General features: G+C 37.5%; 1 protein-coding gene across 1 annotated transcript; it reads right to left on the bottom strand.

Moving 5' to 3' along the window:
* Positions 1-4,033: 4,033 nt before the first annotated feature.
* Positions 4,034-8,125, bottom strand: LOC110719897. The gene is made up of 3 exons (XM_021898874.1): positions 7,951-8,125; positions 6,368-7,821; positions 4,034-4,042 (listed from the first exon to the last, which is right to left on the bottom strand). Exons 1-3 carry the CDS (start codon positions 8,123-8,125, stop codon positions 4,034-4,036), a joined length of 1,638 nt encoding a protein of 545 aa, XP_021754566.1.
* Between the last annotated feature and the right edge of the window lie 13,059 nt (positions 8,126-21,184).

Genomic DNA, 21,184 nt, shown 5'->3' with positions numbered 1-21,184 from the left:
ACACAATGTCTTGGATAGAGAAACACATATTAAGTGAACGTTGAATATCATATCGAAATTATCCCTAATCGAGGTCATTTGAAAGTTGGACGACTAATGACCGCATGATATTAGTGTGTAGTATGATTTATAGCACCGTTTCTTATGCTATAAGGACAAAAATGTCATAAATCATTTGCACAGGTATTGGTTTGGAACTATACTGGATCGAGCTATGAGAATACTTTAAGAGATCTAAAATCGTCATAAGTATATTACTTATTAAGGCTATCGGAACCTCTTTCCTCGACCATGAGTTGTTAGCTCTCTTGTTTGAGTACTAGTCCGCTTTGATGTTGTTAAATGTCTGCCATACAAAGGGATTATAAAGGCAACACTCGGGTGGCTAGGGCCTCTTAGTAAGGGAAGTTGACAATGCAAGACTGGGAATGTTTCCCTATTAACAGTAGGGAACATGTCTTTGTTGTTTACAAGGCCTTTCGAAGAGCGAGACTATGAAAATGCATGGCCGTGCTCAAATGGGTTTTAAAAATCATTTGCTTATTGACAGTCGAACACAAAAATCAAGAAACACTTCTGGAAGTATTAAGGATGAAGAAGAATTTTACCTTATAGTTCATGAAGGAGCATTGAGTGACATAGGAATATAGGCTATACACAAACACCACACTTGTCCGGAAGGAAAAGTAGGAGATTGAAAGGAATGGTGTCCTTCGAACAAGCGTATTATTTCAATAGAGGGTTCAGAATAAGTTAGGAAAGCTAGTTATTTAGTGAGGTCAAGTGATCGAAATGCCTAGCTGGAGGCCGCTTCCGATTAGTAATATTAATGTATAATTAATATTACAGCTTGTTCTTGACTGAACCCTTCGGGTAACACTCAATCGTGTAACCGAACCAAAGCGATGAATTAATCCGAAGGATTAAATAAGTCGATAAAGATTTTACGAACTAAGACGTCGAATTCCGAGCTTAGTGCGTCGAAGCCGAGCGTCAAAAGTCGAGCCGAATTTAGAAATCAACGAGACAAAAAATTAGTCAAACAACAAGTTAACGCGCGTGAAAATCTTATACTTGCAATGGCCTAGCCATGCGAGGGCTATGTGGGCTAGCATGGCTAGGCAAAGTCCTTGCCGCAAGGTAAGGCTTGGCCACAAGCCAAGCATGCATTACATGCACTGGCTGGGCGAACTGGCCAAGCAGCTATGCGGGCAAGGCTCGCCAGCACGGAGAGCATGCATGCGGGGAGATGTGCCAGCAAGGCCAGCAACCATCAAGGCGTGCTGGGCCTCGCTAGCAGCGGTAACAACAACAGCAGCACACAACGCAGTTGCTCGAATTGCCTGCTAGGCTTGCTGGCTGGGCTATGCGTGTGTGCGGGATGGCTGGCAGGCCCAGCCTAGCACAAGGCTGCCAGCAAGCCGTGCCTTGGTGCCCAAGGTTGGGCGCCAACTGGCGCCACATGGTTGTGAGGGGTGGTTTGCCTTGGGGAGCAAGGGAAGGTTGTCCTTCCCTTATGGTCCTCACCTACTTCCTTGCTCTCCTTACGCTACTTGTTGTTTGATGATTATTTTGGCTTTTTAATTTAATATGGAATTAAATTAAAACTTATTTTTGCTTTTTACTAACTATCTCACATTGAAATATGATGGGAATTCTGAGGGAGATTTCTTTATAAATACCTATCATTGGGTAAACAGAATTTCACTTGACTTGGTTAGTTTTAAGGGTTCTCCAAAAGCGAGAAAACCTTTGTTCGTAAACTCTAATTTGTTTTGGTCTAGCCCTGACAAAGCTTCGGGGTAGGGACCGGTTACGGTTCGCTAGCGAGGGTTTGAGCCGTTGGAGGTTCTCGCACTTGAAAAACTTAAAACTTTCAAGTCCGAGCTCAACGGTTTAGCGAAGCACGCTACAAGGGTGAGCATTCTTTCTCTCTCTTCCTTCTCTTCTCTTTTGTTTATGTTTATTTGCATGCTTTTATTTACGTTGTAATTATTATGCATGCGATCCGGTTATCAGGTTTTGTTTCCGCACGGTGTCGGACACCGCAAAACCCATCATCATTGCCTAATCGTGAGAGTTTTGATGAATCGGTTATTCATATCAGCACATATAAACTAAACCTTTAGATGAAAATATAAAGGCAGAAGTGCACAAGTATAGTATTCTTACCCAAGACACAGATTGGAGAAAAGAGATTAAGGAGTACTTGAATGATCCTTCAAGAGGAAAAGTGCCATCTAAAGTTAAACTTGTAGCTACAAAATACTTTCTTATGGGAAGCAAGCTGTATAGAAAAGATCCTCAAGGCTTATTGCTAAGGTGTGTTAGTAAAAAGAAAGTATTATCTGGAAGTTGGAGACATTAAGATTTATTTTGTGGTGGTTTTTCCAGGTAGTTTGAGATTGAAGGGGTTTTATACCCATAAAATTAAATTTAAAATGTATAGATTAATTGGATAATCAAGGCAGTTTAGTTAACATTACTTAGATGAATTCATTAGTAATATGAAATTAAAAATAAATGATAGGTGTCACGTACCCAACAAAAATAACCTAACTATTCCTCCAAACTATGTAGTCGAGCAAGTAAGGATCGAATCCCAAGAGACTAAGGTTCACCTAAATTATCTAGACTCAAATAATTACTAAGCGAGAATCAAATCAATGGTGGAATAAACTAAGAGCTAATGTATGGAAAACTAGAATAAATCAAAAGAATATAATGAATCAATAAGCTAAAACATCCAAGATCAAGTATCGCCACAATTACGATCGATGCAATTATATATCTACCCCTAACATACAATTCCAACTAACATGGGGAAAAGTAAACCCTAATCAATACCAAGGACCTCTCTCGAGTATCAATGGCTTCTCTAACCACAATCAAGCCTATTCTCATAGAATCATGCAAATTAGAGACATTAAACACTTTACTTCACTTTCCAATTATCAATTCAACTACTCTCGTGATGAATCTCAAACCCTAAATTAATTTACTCAATTCCGTTAAAACCCAACTCTCCTTGTGATTGAAACTATGGAATAATAACAATACTAATTATCTCTAATCTAGTATTGGCATAATCAAATCAATTTAGCATAAACAATTGCAATAGTTATTACAGAATTTAAAGAATTAATTCATGCATCAATCATAATTGGGCTACCCTAGATCTTGAAATAAGAAAACTACTCACACATATTGAAAGAAACAATAACAATAATAATCAAGGAAAACATAATTGAAAACAAAAATAATTGAAAGAGAAAGGAATAGAGATGAATACCAAATGATGCTTTAATTGAAATTACTCAAATTGTTAATCAACAATACCCAAATCTAACCTAGGAATTAAATTGCTAAAAAGTATTAAACTAGGGTTCTAGAGAGAGAAATAAAACTTAAGGAGATAATAAAGTGTGTTCTCATGATGATTAAAATGGGTATTTATACACTTAATGAAGTAAAAATAAGAAAATAACAAAACGGCAATGCGCATAACCCTGCCTGGTCTGACCGGGCTTGACTTGCCCGATCGGGCAGGTGGGAACAAAACAAGCGCTGCTTCTTCTTTACTGCTCTCCTCGGCGCCCGATCCAACCGGGCAGGTGGCACCCGATCGGGCGCGAGGAACATCCTTGCTGGCTGCCTTGCATCTGATCTTCGTAGCTTTGAGCATCTCAGCCACCACGCGCCCGGTCCAACAGGGCATGGGCTGCCCGATCGGGCACGTGGGATTTATTGCCCAAACAGCTTCCTTCTTTCTAATTAACATCAACCAATAAGTCCTTCTGTGCCCGGTCTGACCGGGCATGCATAGCCCGATCAGGCACAGTGAAGAAAATTGTTTGCTTGCAAATTCTTCTCGTCCTTAGCTCATGTTTAGATCAGTTCTTCATCCTTGCTCACTAACATCTCCGTAAACGCTCAAAGCGTGTCCAAATCATCCGAGAAACTCCAAGTTCCTGTAAAACTTATAAAAACACACCGAACACACTAGAGAAGAGAATGTTTGCGGAAAATGGCTCTAAAGAGCCTAAATCCATGCAAGAATGTAATGAAAAGTCAGGATAAATCTATGTATAAACGTGTATATCAAATTCCTCCAAGCTAAACTCTTGCTTTTCCTCAAGCAAGACAATAAAAAATAATAAAAAACCAAACAATATACTTCACCCCATAATGCAATTTTTAAAACACGGACTCAAAATCGAAATCAAACAAGCATGCATCTTATCCAACCAATCAAATCACTCAAACCGTTGATCCACCTAATTAATCGCCAAACGAGACCAACCATTTATATTTTAAGAATCGATGACTAGAATATCTCACATCGGTGGTCCCTCAACACACTTTTTATGTGGCGAGCTAAAAATGAGCTCGATCTCTCACCATCCCCACCAATAATGCAATCCCCCCATCTCACAACACTTGCGTGTTTAGAGGGTTATAATATCGCTCAACCTAGTCAATGTCAACTCGAAATGCAACATATACTCTAGCATTTTGACAAAAGGCTCGCTTCACATGAACACAATGCTATGCACGAAGATCGGAAGGACTTTTTCAAGCTTGTAATGTAGGCCAGGAATAAGAATGGGTAGGAAGTAATTTGGGAAATGAGGGCTATATTAGTCTAACTGGGGAGCTATCAAATGCAATGAGTCACACCCTCGATTCACCAATTTGATCAACAAAACGCATACCCAACTACAATGGAAACACCTATTACCTCTTTCACATACTTTTCCAACTTCAAGCTTTTTTCTTTTTTTTTTCAAGAACAAGGATACTTTCTTTTCTTTTGAGTTCAAAATTTTTCTTCCTTTTTGCTCCTTGCTCTTTGATTCATTCTCTTTTTTTTTTCGACAACAACCTTCATGCTAGTTTTCCTTCTTTTCTCTCTCTTTTTTTTCATATATTTCACATCAATTGCAACTTGAAATAGAATCACACAAAATACCACATAATATAGCTCCCCCAAGCTAGACTTGGGAAAAGTAACCAAATTGGGGCTAAGGGGTAATTTTTGTGAAGTTTACGAAAAATATAGTCAAGCTACAACATGGGTGAGCAAGAAGGGAACATATGTTCTAAATTCTTCTGGAGGTCACCTAATGAACATGGCCTTCGTCATTTCAACATGCACGTGCAATGCATTAAGACACACTACTAAGAGTCTAGAATCAAAACTAAGATCAATGCTACACCATGAACTAAGCACACACATGAATGAATATATAAGGTTCAAGCCTCACGGTTAACACAATCAAGCTCCTAAATCATACATGGTTAAATAGCTTTGACTCCTACTAGGGATCAACAAATTCAAGGTCAAATCATGATTTTTTAGTCCACAATGCAAGTCTTTCAATCGAAATGAAATCAAAACCTTTTTAGCATTAAGGATAGGGGCACAGGGAAGTAGTTCAATGGCCATTCATTATCATGATTCTCCTATTTTTCAATTATTTTTGTTTTTTGATATACAAACAAAGCAATTAAAACTAACTAATAAAGCAATAAACTAAAACACACCAATTTGAGTAATTTCAATTAAAGCATCATTGGTATTCATCTCTATTCCTTTCTCTTTCAATTATTTTTATTTTCAATTATGTTTTCCTTGATTATTATTGTTATTGTTTCTTTCAATATGTGTGAGTAGTTTTCTTATTCCAAGATCTAGGGTAGCCCAATTATGATTGATGCATGAATTAATTCTTTAAATTCTGTAATAACTATTGCAATTGTTTATGCTAAATTGATTGTGATTATGCCAATACTAGATTAGAGATAATTAGTATTGTTATTATTCCATAGTTTCAATCATAATGAGAGTTGGGTTTTAATGAAATTGAGTAAATTAATTTAGGGTTTGAGATTCATCACGAGAGTAGTTGAATTAATAATTGGGAAGTGAAGTAAAGTGTTTAATGTCTCTAATTTGCATGATTCCATGAGAATAGGCTTAATTGTGGTTAGGGAAGCCATTGATACTCGAGAGAGGTCCTTGGTATTGATTAGGGTTAACTTTTCCCCATGTTAATTGGAATTGTATGTTAAGGGTAGATATATAATTGCATCGATCGTAATTGTGGTGATACCTGATCTTGGATGTTTTAGCTTATTGATTCATTGTATTCTTTTGATTTATACTAGTTTTCCATACATTAGCTCTTAGTTTATTCCACCATTGATTTGATTCTTGCTTAGTAATTATTTGAGTCTAGATAATTTAGGTGAACCTTAGTCCCTTGGGATTCGATCCTAACTTGCCCGACTACGTATTTAGGAGGAATAGTTAGGTTATTTTTGTTAGGTACGCGATACGTCTATCAAATTTTGGCGTCGTTGCCTCTTCTAGTAGCCTGACATACTCCCTTGATTCCCAATCTCCATCATCATCCTTCCCTACTAGCACTGTTTCGAGTGCATCATCTGGTTTTCTCAAAGGAAGCTGCGCACTCTGCAACTCATCAAGCACATCAACCTGACAAACAGTTTCCCCCATGGAGGGAGTACCCATGACATTCATAAGTGAGTATTCTAATTTTTCATCACCAACTTCAAAGGTAATCTTATCGTTTTTCATGTCAATGATTGCACCTGCAGTAGCTAAGAAAGGTCTACTAAGAATAATCGGAACATTTACATCTTCCTCCATTTCCATCACAACAAAATCACAAGGTATGAAAAACTTACCTACACGAAGAGGTACATCCTCAAGTACACCCAAAGGAAACTTTACTGACCTGTCTGCAAGTTGCAAGGATATGCGTGTGGGTTTGAGTTCACCCATTTGCAGCTTCTTACAGATGGACAGTGGCATGAGACTCACACTTGCACCAAGATCGCATAGTGCCCTGTTAATTTCAATATCTCCAAGCTTCACTGGAATTGAATAGCTACCTAGATCACCTAATTTCTTAGGGAGATTATTATGCAAAATAGCACTACACTCTGCAGTCAAAGCAACTGTAGCATTCTCTTCTAGGTTTTTCTTGTTAGAAAGCATATCCTTTAAAAATTTAGCATAAGAAGGCATCTCGGATATAGCATCTAAGAACGGAATATTAATATGAAGCTTTTTTAAGATATCAATAAATTTACCGCACTTTTTCTCAAGTTTAGCTTGGGCTAACCTTTGTGGAAAAGGAACCTTAGGCACATATGGAGCAAGAGGTTGTGGAGTTTCTTCCTTTGGTTCCTCCTCGACCTTCGCACCATCGATCACCTTCTCGCCTTCACCTTCTTCTTCAACGACCGCCTTTGATGGCTCCTTGGTAGGAGGATCTTCCAACTGCTTTCCACTCCTTAAAGTAACAACATTCATATGCCCTTTCTGTGGTTGCTCTGTCTGACCCGAAAAGGTCCCTGGTGTCTTTAAGGATTGACCAACTTGGTGAGCAAGTTGGCTTATCTGATTTTCCATGAACCTACTCTGGGCTTGTAGCTGTTGTATGGAACTGTTTTGTTGTTGGATGGAATTGTTGGTTGTGGTGATAAAGTTTTCCAACATTAGTTCAAGGTTGGACTTTTGAGGAGGTGGTTGAATAGTTTGTTGGACTAGAGGTGGCCTTGGTTGGAAACCAGGTGGTGCAGTGTAGTTGTTGTTTCGAGGTGGTGGTGGAGGTGGATTTTGTTGAGCCTGGGTATTCTTGTAGGAAAAATTTGGGTGATTCTTCCAACCTTCATTGTATGTGTTTGAATAGGGGTCATATGGCCTTTTGGGGTTAGAGGTGTAGAATGCATTAACTTCCTCAATCGACATCTCATTTGAACTTTGTGGGCAATTGGGTGCAATATGACCTTCCACATTACACAATTGACAAATCTAAGGTGAGCTAGTGAATGTTCCAACTTGGAACCTATCGAACTTGCTTGTCCATGCCTGCACAGAACTAGTCAAAAGAGTTAAAGCATCAACATCTAATTTACCTCCTTTTTTCACACTGTTTTGGCCACCTGGATGATAGTTATCATTGGCCGCCATTTTCTCAACTAACTCCTTTGCATTAGTTGGATTCTTTGTCAAGAGAGAACCCCCGGACGCAGCATCAATGTAGATACGGAACTCATGAGTTAATCCATTGTAGAAGATTTGGATTAACATCCATTCAAGAATACCATGGTGGGGGCATTGCCTCTGTAATCGCTTGAATCACCTCCACGCATCGTATAGGGACTCATCATCTGAAGGTGGATAATTCGTTTCTCAACCTAGCAGTCTTCTCCTGTCCTAGAAACTTTACTAAGAAGGCTTTCACTAGCTTGTCCCATGTATCGAACGAGCCAGTGCCTTCATCTCTCAACCACTCCTTTGCCCTAGCCCTTAATGAGAAAGGGAAAAAGCGTAGTCTAATAGCATCATCTGTAACACCATTCATTTTCATTGTATCACATTTCTCCAGAAAACTATCAATATGACTTACCGGACAATCATGCGGTGAGCCTACAAATGAATCATTGGAGATGAACTGAATGAATTGTGGTTTTAGCTCGAAGTGCTGAGCCGTCACAGGTGGCCTAACAATGCTAGAAAGGAGTCCGGTAGTCGTATCAAGAATACCGTACTCCAAGAAGGATTTCGTGGCATCTTCCATGTTTCTCCTTCGTCGATTTCTTGTTCTCCTTCTCCTTATAGTTGCCTCGATTTCAGAGTCAAATGGTTCAAGATCGTCTGACCCTGAGCGTCGTGTGGGCATGCAACAAGAAAACTAGAAAAAGAATATAAAAAACATAAGAGAAAATAGCCGAAGCAACGAATAAAGCTTAGCAAAAACGAATCACAAATAATCAAATGAAACCGTTAGTCCCCAGCAACGGCGTCAAAATTTGATAGGCGTGTCGCATTCCTAACAAAAATAACCTAACTACTCCTTCTAAATATGTAGTCGGGCAAGTAAGGATCGAATCCCAAGAGACTAAGGTTCACCTAAATTATCTAGACTCAAATAATTACTAAGCAAGAATCAAATTAATGGTGGAATAAACTAAGAGCTAATGTATGGAAAACTAGAATAAATCAAAAGAATATAATGAATCAATAAGCTAAAACATCAAAGATCAAGTATCACCACAATTACGATCGATGCAATTATATATCTACCCCTAACATACAATTCCAATTAACATGGGGAAAAGTAAACCCTAATCAATACCAAGGACCTCTCTCGAGTATCAATGGCTTCCCTAACCAAAATCAAGCCTATTCTCATGGAATCATGCAAATTAGAGACATTAAACACTTTACTTCACTTCCCAATTATCAATTCAACTACTCTCGTGATGACTCTCAAACCCTAAATTAATTTACTCAATTCCGTTAAAACCCAACTCTCGTTGTGATTGAAACTATGGAATAATAACAATACTAATTATCTCTAATCTAGTATTGGCATAGTCACAATCAATTTAGCATAAAAAATTGCAATAGTTATTAGAGAATTTAAAGAATCAATTCATGCATCAATCATAATTGGGGTACCCTAGATCTTGGAATAAGAAAACTACTCACACATATTGAAAGAAACAATAACAATAATAATCAAGGAAAACATAATTAAAAACAAAAATAATTGAAAGAGAAAGGAATAGAGATGAATACCAATGATGCTTCAATTGAAATTACTCAAATTGTTAATCAACAATACCCAAATCTAACCTAGGAATTAAATTGCTAAAAAGTATTAAACTAGGGTTCTAGAGAGAGAAATAAAACTTAAGGAGATAATAAAGTGTGTTCTCATGATGATTACAATGGGTATTTATACCCTTAATGAAGTAAAAATAAGAAAATAACAAAACGGCAATGCGCATAACCCTGCCCGGTCTGACCGGGTTTGACTTGCCCGATCGGGCAGGTGGCGCCCGATCGGGCGCGAGGCACATCCTTGCTGGCTGCCTTGCATCTGATCTTCGTAGCTTTGAGCATCTCAGCCACCACGCGCCTGGTCCAACCGGGCATGGGTTGCCCGATCGAGCGCGTGGGATTAATTGCCCAAACAACTTCTTTCTTTCTAATTAACATCAACCAATAAGTCCTTCTGTGCCCGGTTTGACCAGGCATGCATAGCCCGATCGGGCACAGTGAAGAAAACTGTTTGCTTGCAAATTCTTCTCGTCCTTAGCTCATGTTTAGCTCTGTTCTTCATCCTTGCTCACTAACATCTCTGTAAACGCTCAAAGCGTGTCCAAATCATCTGAGAAACTCCAAGTTCCTGTAAAACTTATAAAAACACACCGAACACACTAGAGAAGAGAATGTTAGCGGAAAATGGCTCTAAAGAGCCTAAAACCATGCAAGAATGTAATGAAAAATCGGGATAAATCTATGTATAAAACATGTATATCAATAAATAAAAAAAAAAAAAAAAACAGCAGCCTTCATAATCAATCTTTAGTTGCACTCAAGTAAACAATGTACAAATTTGTTCATTTCTCACCTAGCTACAAAGTACAAAGTCAGAGTTCATCAAAAATTACAATGCAAGTATTTTCTAATACAATTATGGACAGATTTTCAAATTAAATCCCCCTACTCATGAAGATTTCCTTTTCACTAATCACTTGCATTCTGATAACGCATCACAACTAGTGTTCCTTATTTCCATCATTAATTTGTAGCTGTTTGAGCCTACCTTGTGCTATTAGTTTAAGTGATAGGATAAAATACATAATTTTTTATTGTTCAATTTTGGGGTTTTAACTTTTAATCTTACTATTCTTACAAGGTTTTAGTTTATATTCAATTTTTATTTTGATGTCATTTTCTTGGACAAATTTTTTTTGTTCAAAAACATTTGCTTTAATTTCTTTGATTCTTAGGTTGCTCGGAAGGTTTTTAAATCCAAGTCTCAATATCATGTTGTAGGTTTAGGAGGAGGAATAACTTTTAAAGATATGACAGGACCACAACCGAGTACAATAGAGCTTCAAACTGAGTTTTCTCCTGCCAAAAAAAAAATGAATATCTTACAAATCGTGTAGAGATTATTTAAGAAGACACCGAACTTAAGAGTCACATGAGTTTGGTTGAAGCTGAAATGAAAATGTTGAAAGATACAACCCTATAACAATTCAATGCTTCAATTTCGAACAATGGTTCTAAACTACTCCCAGTACTTGACGTTGGAGAGCTTTGATGTTCAAGCCCATAGATTTACATTCAAATTTTTGTTTCGTTTGATTAAGAATAAAATATATTTAGCATAAAGATTTACTTTAGAACTTTGATAAGGAGTTTTTATTAATTATTTGTGTAGTATGCAATGGATCAGACTATAGTGTATGACGCTTTGTTTTTACTTGAGTTTTAATAAATGATGTTAATTTGTTCATGATTATGGCAGATATTCTTCTTGTACTAAATAATTGTTTAATCATACAAAAACAGATTAAAATAATTGTTACAAGCCACGGATTTAGGACATGCGATTCTTGTTAAAAATATTTATTAATAACGACAAACTTCTAATGTCGTTGTTTAACAATAATTCGGGTAATTAAGATGATTTTTATATGATTTTACGTGGAATAATGTGGTCGTTATTGATTAAAAGTTTGTCGGTATATGAAATCTAATTACGACAATAAAGTGCACCGTCGTTATTAAATAACGACGAGAAGATTTTTTGTCGTTAGTTGTTAACGACGAACATTTTTGTCATAACCAATTACAAGAGAACCTATTACATCAACTTGACGATGAACTTTTTCTTGTCGTTAATAATTTTAACGACCACTTTTTGGGCTTATAACGACAAATTTGTTTGTCATTAAAAACCCTTTTTTCTAGTACGTGGGTCCCACCAAACTGGGATTAAGATGAGGTGGTTGATCCATCACATGGGATTTTATTGGCCTCAATTAGACAAGATTGCTTACAATATGCAAAAGGTTGTAAACAATGTCAGCGCTTTAGACCAATAAGCAGGGCACTAGCGATAGAATTGCACCCCATAATCAAGCCTTGGCCTTTTAAAGGTTGGGCAATGGATGGAATTGGGCCCATTAAACCTCCCTCATCGACTCATCATGAGTACATCTTAATAGCTACAGATTACTTTACAAAATGGATCAAAGTCCAAGCTTATAAGAGCTTAAATGCAAGGGTAGTAATCTTATTCTTGGAAGAGAAAATCTTTACAAGATATGGGATTCCTGAATCTATAATAGTGGATCAATCTACCATGTTTACATGACATGAGTTCAACTCCTACCTCAAGGAGTTTGATATTTGGAAGATTCACTCAATGCTTTACTTTGCTCAAGCTAATGGACAGGCCGAGGCCACTAACAAGGTAATCTCTAAAGGGATTGCTAAGATGGTGGATGAAAATCCCAAATATTGGCATGTTCTCCTACACTATGCTACTTGGGCATATAGGACATCAAAAAGAGATGAAATTAGGACTACCCCTTACTAATTGGTATATGGGCATGAACCTGTTGTACCAGTAGATTTAAGCGCTAAGTCTGCCAGGATAGCTTGACAGATGGACATAAGTCAAGAAGACTATCAACAGTCTATGTATATCGAATTAATGATTATTGAAGGTGAAAGACTCCAAGCGCTAGCTAATATTGAAGTCCAGAAGAGACAAGTGGCAAAGTCTTATAACAAAAAGGTGAAACATAAGATCTTTTTGGAAGGAGACTTAGTGTGAAAGATGAAACTCCCTGAGCATGACTATAAGATCACGTTTTTGGAAAATGGTCTTCTAAATGGGAAGGTCCATTCAGAGTTCACAAAGTCATGTCCGAGAATGCCTATTTACTGCAAGATTTAGATGGGAAAATATTTCTAAAGGCACTCAATGGAAAGTTCTTAAAATAGTATAATCCTAGTATTTGGGAACAATATAAAAATTTACAACAGATGCATCTATCATTGGAATATTTTGATAAGTGAAATCTAAAATGTGTTGTTTACAATCGAAGGGACTTTTTAGCTAATGCCTTATGCTTAACCTTGTCTAGTAAAACCTTGCATTTGTTCATCAGTGCCATCTGACTACCATGAAGATCGAATTGAGATAAAGATTCCTGTACCAGTGAAGCACCTTTAGATATCTGGCACTTCAGTTGTTTCTTCTCTCTTATTCGATCAAAGAGCTTCCGTTCTACCAAAGCTCTCTTAGCTTGAAGTTTCTTATCTTCCTCCATAAGATCGTCCATCTCAGCTCTTAGATGATCCATCCCCAAGTCTAACTCTAGTTCTATCTTCTTTAAAAGATCTCGTTACTGGAAAACTTGGGATACTTACTGAGAAATGTCATAGACCATCAAAGGAGGAAGAGATGACCTTTTCTTAGCCAATTCAACAGTACATGCTCGACTAGCAATAGACAAGTCCTCCTATACAACAGGATCATTAGTTCTCAGCAAACAAACTTGAGATGTGGATAGCATAATCTGCATACTTAGCATTTCCTGCAATTTTACTCTCACAAAGAGCTAGAACTTCTTCAAGGAGTTTGATCTTTAGAGATGTGGATGCTGGGATACAATTAATAATAGGCGTCGGTCAAAATGAAAGACTCAATAAGCATGATTACTTTATGAGGCTAGAATGCTTACTTTCATTTGATGCTTGATCAGTTGAAGTCTTATTTTTTCAATCCCTTGATTATAAAGTGTCAACACTAAAACACAATGAGGCATGTTAGTTGTAAGCCAAATAAAGGAGCATAGAGAAAGGATTTGAACACTATCACTTACCTAAATCTAGAGATGTACTTTTTCCCATAAGAGATTCTTCACGAAGACTTGACTCTGCTGCATTAGATGTTTGATGAGCAATCGGAAGCTCAACATCCTTAGCTTGAACATCTGAGGTGTTTCTTTGCACCATTATAGGAGTGGATTCAATCTCTGGTTTAGCTTTATCATTAACCTCTGCCTCTTGTTCTTAAACAGCCATCAAAGGTTGTGTAGGTTCAAGCGATGGTTTTTAAGTTGGGTCAAGTACATAATGATCGCTACCTCCTTGTTTAACACCATCTTGAACGTTCACCACTTTGTCCTTAGCAGCGATAGAAGGCTATTTTGGCTTAAGTGTTTACTCTGAAGCTACAACCGATGGGTCAGGAGCTAGGGGGGCATCAGTATTAACGCCAACATCGACAGACTAAGCATGTTAGGTTACTTAGTTGGATACATGATCTTTGGGTTGATTCAATTAAAGAGAGGAAACAGAAATCGTTTCTGGAATAGGGATTTCAATGTTTGATTGACAGAGTCTGATTGTTGCCCCACATTACCTCCATTAACTAAAACTTTAGGACCACTACCAGATGATGAATTACACCCCACTTGTGGTTTATGTGAAGCTAAATCCACACATGGCTCTTGTTAAAGTTAACATCACCTTTTCTCTTCTTCTTGTCATGACCATGAGATGTTGGAGAAGAGGGTATTGGGTCACGAGGGGGTAACTTCTCTAATGATAACAAGCTAGAAGTAGTAGTTTGCTCTACGGAATCTAGGTGGCTTGTTGTATATTCTACTTCCTCTTCATCACTCTCAATCAAAACAGTGTTGGAAGGCGTGCTTTTCTCTGGAGACTTCCGTTTCTTTCTTAAGTTCGAAGCCAGACCTGATATGAAGGAAGCCAAAGTGAGTAACAAGATATAAGAAGCTTGGACAAGTTAAAGTTAATGCACTTAATAGTAAGAGGGATATCAGTAGTTTCTAGCTCTAACTCTGTCTTTAATGCAGATTGTGCTCTTGTGCTAGGATTTAACATGGGCATGTTCCTATGCATGTTACTCCTTGACTTCTGTAAGGAGCTTGGGGTTAAAAGAGAGATCATCTTTCTCAATACAACCCTATTAGTGTGGGAATGAATAATACTTCTGTGTGAGTCATTTATGGCCATAGGTTTATAATTGAACTCTGCGGCTATCTCAGATGAACAATCAATTTGATGGTGAGTGGTCTTGCCCTTAATTTTAATTGAAGACACAACAGTCTTCTTCTTACTTGAAAAGTAGATTGTGAGTGAAGATAAAAGAAGAAATTGGATTAAACATTGGGAAGAAACCATACCTTTATAATTGCCCACACTCACAGCAAATTTTTCCTTAGCATCTTCAATAGCATGAGCCTGAAGTGGTCCATGATACCACCACTCGAGATAACACAAGAAAACCACATCGCTAGACTTTCTAAGATGCAAACTAGTTGAGGTATATGTAATGGAATCACTCTTCCAAACATCCTCTTCGTGAAACTTTGACCTAGAAACCCATGGCATATTGGATGTGGTAAATAAAGGTACAACAAGAGATTAGCATAGACAAAATTGTCTGGTTACCATTTGAGGATTTTAGGCTGTAAAACCAAAATGTTCTGGTTCTCCTGCAGGTAAATCTCTGGAGGCTAATACATAACACTAAAATGGGGAATCCCTTTCAAAGGTTTTCATCATGCCTATTCTCTTAAGCCATTCTAAAGTTGCGTCAAAGACCCAAATATTGTTAGGATCCGGGTTGTCTTTCCGGCTCATAACATACCAACTTACAGGCAAAGGGTCTAACTCCAATAGACAATGCATAACAAGTTTGGGTTCAGGGACTTTTTGGTGGTTAAAATAGTTGAAACAAATCTCAGCATATGAGCAACACACCACCTTTAAAGTTTTCTCCCTACAATAAAGTTTAGATGAGTACAATGAAGTCTTATCTGCCATCTCTTTTTTGACTTCCTCCTCAGTTTTCTCCATACATAAAGTGGTGTAGAGATGACCCCAACAAGTGACCAACCACAATGGGACACCAACATGTTCTAAACTCTTACCTGCAAACAGAGATTCTCTACATCTAAACAGACATCTATACAATTGTTCTAATAAAATTAGACCTAGAGCTACAAAAGATTTGCTGTGAGCAATGTTCACTGCAAGTGGCAACAACAATGCAGAAATGCCACTAGATTTGCACATCATTAAGCGAGTAAGAGGGAATAAAATAAAGAGTACCTCTTCCTCCTGCGATACTTTGGTAGAGTATGATGAGATGCAAAGTATGAAATATAGGCGTTAAAGTCCACCTTGCTACTTTTTAATGTTGCTAATATCTGCTTCAGAAGGTTGTGACTTCTGTTGTATAAGGGTTCAGCGCCCTCAATCAGGTTGAACACTCTAACTTGTTGGCCCTCATCACCATAAAGGGATAAGCTAGTAAGGAACGAAATATCAACAAGGGTTACAGTCATGCAACCTTGGCGCAGGACAAAACAGTTTAACACAGGATCCCAGAGCGATATAAGAGCACATGTCAATGACCCGTTAAATGGAATTTTACCATATGTCACCAGTTTAAGGAAACTGAAAATTTTCTTCTTCTCCCATGAGGAGTGGAATTTGGAAAGCCGCATGAACCAACCCTTGGCTGTGAGGTCTTGTACCCAACCTTTAATTGGATTCGGCCTTAAAACCTAATTGTCATTTGGATGCAATGAAATGAATACAACAGGGCGAGGTGAACCTTTACCAAGGATGCACTTGGTTAAATTTGGCTGAATTTCCTTTTGAAACTCTTGTTGAACATCAGGAGATGAAATATCAAAATAAAATGCTGGCTCAATAGAGGTTATGCCTTTCATAATGCTATCTTCGGTGGTCGAAGACGAAATGTGCCAAAGGAAGTCAAATCTAAAATTCTTAGGGTATCTACTTATCAATTCACATAATTAATGAGCCTCAATCGAACATTCTTTAACCAAAAAAGGTTTGAGCACTTCTTGCAAAGGAAGGGAAGTCATTTTGTACTTCAAAAATTTCAAACGAATGGAGGTTGAAAAGTTTGGAAGACCAAAGAGTAGATTGGTGATGAGATAGTGTAAAAGATGCTTTGAAGGTTTTTATAGCTTTCTGAGCGTTGAGAGAGTTAGTTGAATTGTGCCATTTGATTTTGTTCAAACACAAAAAGATGCAAATGGTTTGGTAGAGACTGGTAAAAGAAATTGATTTTCAATTGGAATTGAGAGGTGCAACCTTAAATGAAGCGTTTTAGGACTCAATATGGTAATTGGAGATTAAGTGATGAAAGTAAGGAATTACTAATTTACCCTTTGATGAAGCTTATCAAATAACACTATTGATAGCTTCTTATGAAGTAATTGCTAAGTAATTTTCGAAAAATCACATATTATATAAAGTGATCAGAGCATTTATATTAACTTATAAATTCTTTTCACTTAAAATACGCGAAGTGTATCTTCTCTTTCAACTAAAATATTTTGTCCAAGAAGCTAACGGTGTGTTTGGATTGAAGGAAATGGAGGGAAAGGAAGGAAAGGGAAATAGAGAGATGATGTATCTTTCATTTGGATAACAAATGAGGAAGGAAGGGAATTAGAGTGGAGAGAAATGGGGGGATTAAATTTTAGGAAATTAATCCCTTCAACAATGGAGAGATTTACAAGGAAAACTCACCGTTCTTCCCTCCTCTCCACTTCTCCTCTCTCCCCTTATTTTCCTTCCCCTTTCTTTATCCAAACACACTATAACTTCAATAAATTCTCCTAAAATCTTTTCCTCACTATAGCCATGGAAAGTCCAACTTCTAGCACCGCCAAGTCTCATCCCAAGGGGATAGTAATAATTGAACTAGACTTAGATGAACTATCTATGGAATTCCCTAAGGTAGATAAGCTTTGCTTAGGAGATGAAGACAACCAAGAGCTGGATAAAGTGTTGGCTTTAGAGAAGCAAGATGATATGGAGAAGGAGGCTAAGAAGGCAGAATATTATCTTGAAAGTGGAGGTTACCAAGTAATTTCCATGACAGTTTATCTCAAAAACTCATCCCCCTTGATCAAATTTTTGGGTAAACGATTTTATGAATGTGGAAGGTTACATGCTTTTACCACGATGCATTGAAGTAACGGAGAATTTCAACCGGTCAAAGAGTGACGCTTGGGTGATTATAAATATGTGTAGTCACTTCACTCAAATTTTCCTTCTTCACTAAGCCAAATTAATTTTCTCTCTCTTCTTTTCTCTCACTGGAAAGTTAATTAATCAGAGTTTTTCACCCACTCTCTAAAAAGTTGAATTTCAAAATTACCATGGATGATCTTCTGCATCCTATTCAGATGTTACACATTAGGCCAAATGGAGAGATCTATGGGGTAGGAATGTTCTATGTTAATGATGTGCTCGACGGATGGATAGAATATCTAAGAGAATGTCCAAATCAACATTTAGCCATGGACAAACGTGCTAAATAAAAGAGGAATTACAGGAATCGAAAAAGGAATTGCCTCAACAGAAGGCTTAAAAAGCGATTGGGAGAAAGACCTGCCATCCTTGAAGATGACAATAGGCCTGTCAGTCCCAGTGCTTTACAAGTAGGGGCAAATACTGACCATTCAAGGAATTTTATTCTTCCCAACTTAGAAGGAAAAGATGATAAAGCAAGCACTGCCTTAGTCTGTAAAGACTGGAGGCAAGGACTTTTCCTTTTTCAAAGCCTTACTACAAGGTCAAAGTAACCAGGGGAACAGAGGGAGAGATACATACTCTAATGTACAAATGCGCATGCCAATTGCTCCTTTTAGAGCCTAGCGATGACGGGTTTGAAGACTATCTTGACGACCCTGGGCTGCAAAATAACGTAACGATGATTCAAGAAGATCCTGGATACTAGAGGCGTCTCATCGAGTATATTATTGTATATATTTAGCCTTAAGTCCTCAAAAGAGCATACACAATTTAAGACTTATAAGTTTTAAAATGCTCTTCTTTTATATTTATTTTAACTTTTATAAATATGAAGTAATGTTTAAATATTTTGTGTTCTTTAATATGTATAGAATTAAACATACACAATACTTTATTTTCATGCGAAATAGGTCATAAATTGGTTAGTTTAAAACGCCATCAACCACCCAAATCAGGGGGGCATTTATTACACCCAAATTTTTTTTTGACTTTTTATTGACTTTCTTTACTCTAATTATGAGAAATGGGTCTTAAAGTCAGCAAAAATCTTTCGGGCTGAACTGGCCAAGAAATGAGAAGAATTGGGCTAATATCATTTAGAAGACCAATGAACAAAATCCGGTTTAGGAGGTAAATGGGTATTTTAATTTTTTGAAGAGAGTTAGCGCCAAGAAAGCATAGTTGCACAACAGTTATGGGAGTCAGCCATAATCGCTCCATTTTGCCTATAAAAAGAAGCGTGAAGATCAAAGGAAGGACATTAGCAAATCAATCAACAACAAGCATTTTATTTCTTTTAAGCTTTCTTCTTAGCTTTCTTAGTTTTCCTTGGCTTAGTAGCCAAGTGATAATTTAGATTATTCCTTATCATGTATTGAAGATTGTTCGTCTTTTCTAATTGTATGAACATTGAGGTGACCTCTTCTTCAACTTATACAGTTATAGACCTAACTTTATCCTTTAATTAATGGAATGCATTTGTATCTTTTGTCATATATTCATCCACTCGTTTCCTTAAGCTATCTAACTTGTTTTACTTTCTTTGGAAAAGGTTCCTTAATTTTTTTTGTAGTTACGTTAACAAGGTTATCAATCTTTGAAACCGGTAACTCGAGGGGCAGCCCCCTAATACTCTAGAACAAGATAGAGTATTTAACTTATTGGAAAAGAACAATATTTTCCTAACATTAGTCCATATATGAATGGTTAAATAGTGTTTTACATTAAGATGTCTAAAACTTAATTAAAACACACAAAATAGGAAATTAGAGCCGATCTCCGATGTGCCAAATTTCCATTGCCTCAACTTGCTTTTTGTGCTTCACTTGAGGCAAAGGTTTAGTGACTGACAAGTGAAATCGCCGCATGATATGTTTAACCTTCAGGTGTTGCCTTGGCTCTTTGGCCTGAACAATAGCCCCATTATTGTCACAAAATAGGTCTATTGGTCCCTTGATTGAGGGCACCAAACTAAGTTCATCAATGAACTTTCATATCTAAACTGCCTCCTTAGCTGTTTCTGAAGCTGCTAAGTATTCGGCTTCAGTTATAGAATCCGCAATTGTGCTCTGATTAGCACTGTTCTAATTGAACGCTCCTCTATTCAGATATAATATGTATCCAAATTGCAATCTGAATTCGTCTCTATCAGTCTGGAAGCTCACATCGATATAACCTTCAAAAACCAAGTCCTTACTCCCACCATAGACCGGGAATTTATCCTTGTTCCTTTTCGGGTACTATAGGATATTTTTTGCCTCAGACCAATGCGCCTCTCCTAAGTTAGATTGGTATCAACACGCAGCGCTCAAGGTTTACGACACATCCGGCCTTATACATATCATGGCATGCATGATCGATCTTACTAACGAAGCATATGGGATCGCATTTATTCTCTCTTGCTCATCTGGTGTATTTGGACATTGAGTCTTGTTGAGAGTTACACCATGAGACATGGGTAGGTGGCTGATGAGTGACATTTATGTCACTCCTAGGGTAGTCTTTTCTAGTAGTTTTAGTAATAATTTGGTCCATTTAGTATGTTTTTGCTATGATTCGCCTAGTTTGAGTATTCTACCTTTGTAATGCGTATCGTATATCCATATGGTTTAGGTAGTCTATAATCCCCTCCCCCTTCGTTCTATTACGCTTTGCCTTCCTGTTTCATGATTCCAGGTGTATGTCGTTGATTCAGAGATGGAAGGAACAAGGGAAAAACAAGATAATTCCAAACCAGGCCAATGGCGCGGGCGCACCTCCCTTGACCGCGGGCGCGCTGATGAGCTGGACCAACCATTTAATACCCATGCAGTGGGCGCACATTTTGAGGAGCATCTGCCCCATCTTTTAGTGCGCGGGCGCGCCTGTCTACTGCAGATTCAAATCCCGAATTATGTCCAAAGAACAAAAGAGAGGAAAAACAGCTGACATTCAACAACATTCTATCATTAGCATACTTTAGCATAGAAACCTTGTATGTGAGCTTTTTAGGGTATATTTCTAGATTATTGTTTTAGCCACTTTTGTATTGAAGAATCCTCATAGTTTTTAGTGTAATTTCATTTGCCATCAACACTAGTTTACTCTTAGTTTTTGAAGAAGTATTTTGCAACATTGGTGTATGGTCAAGCTTGGAGCTTGGATAATGTATGGTTCTTTACTTGGATTTCAATGAAGCTTTTGGTATATTTCTCTATATTCTCTTGTTTTAATGATTAAAGT

Source organism: Chenopodium quinoa, unplaced genomic scaffold, assembly GCF_001683475.1.
Source record: "Chenopodium quinoa cultivar QQ74 unplaced genomic scaffold, ASM168347v1, whole genome shotgun sequence".
In the NCBI taxonomy this organism is placed as follows: domain Eukaryota; kingdom Viridiplantae; phylum Streptophyta; class Magnoliopsida; order Caryophyllales; family Amaranthaceae; genus Chenopodium; species Chenopodium quinoa.
This window is presented reverse-complemented; position numbering and strand designations above follow the sequence as displayed.

Coding starts and splice junctions, on each gene's coding strand:
- LOC110719897 (XM_021898874.1), bottom strand. CDS start 8,125: ATGTTAATCCAAATCTTCTACAATGGATTAACTCATGAGTTCCGTATC. Junction 7,822..7,950: donor AAACAGTGTGAAAAAAGGAG/GTAAATTAGATG, acceptor GTAATGTGGAAG/GTCATATTGCACCCAATTGC.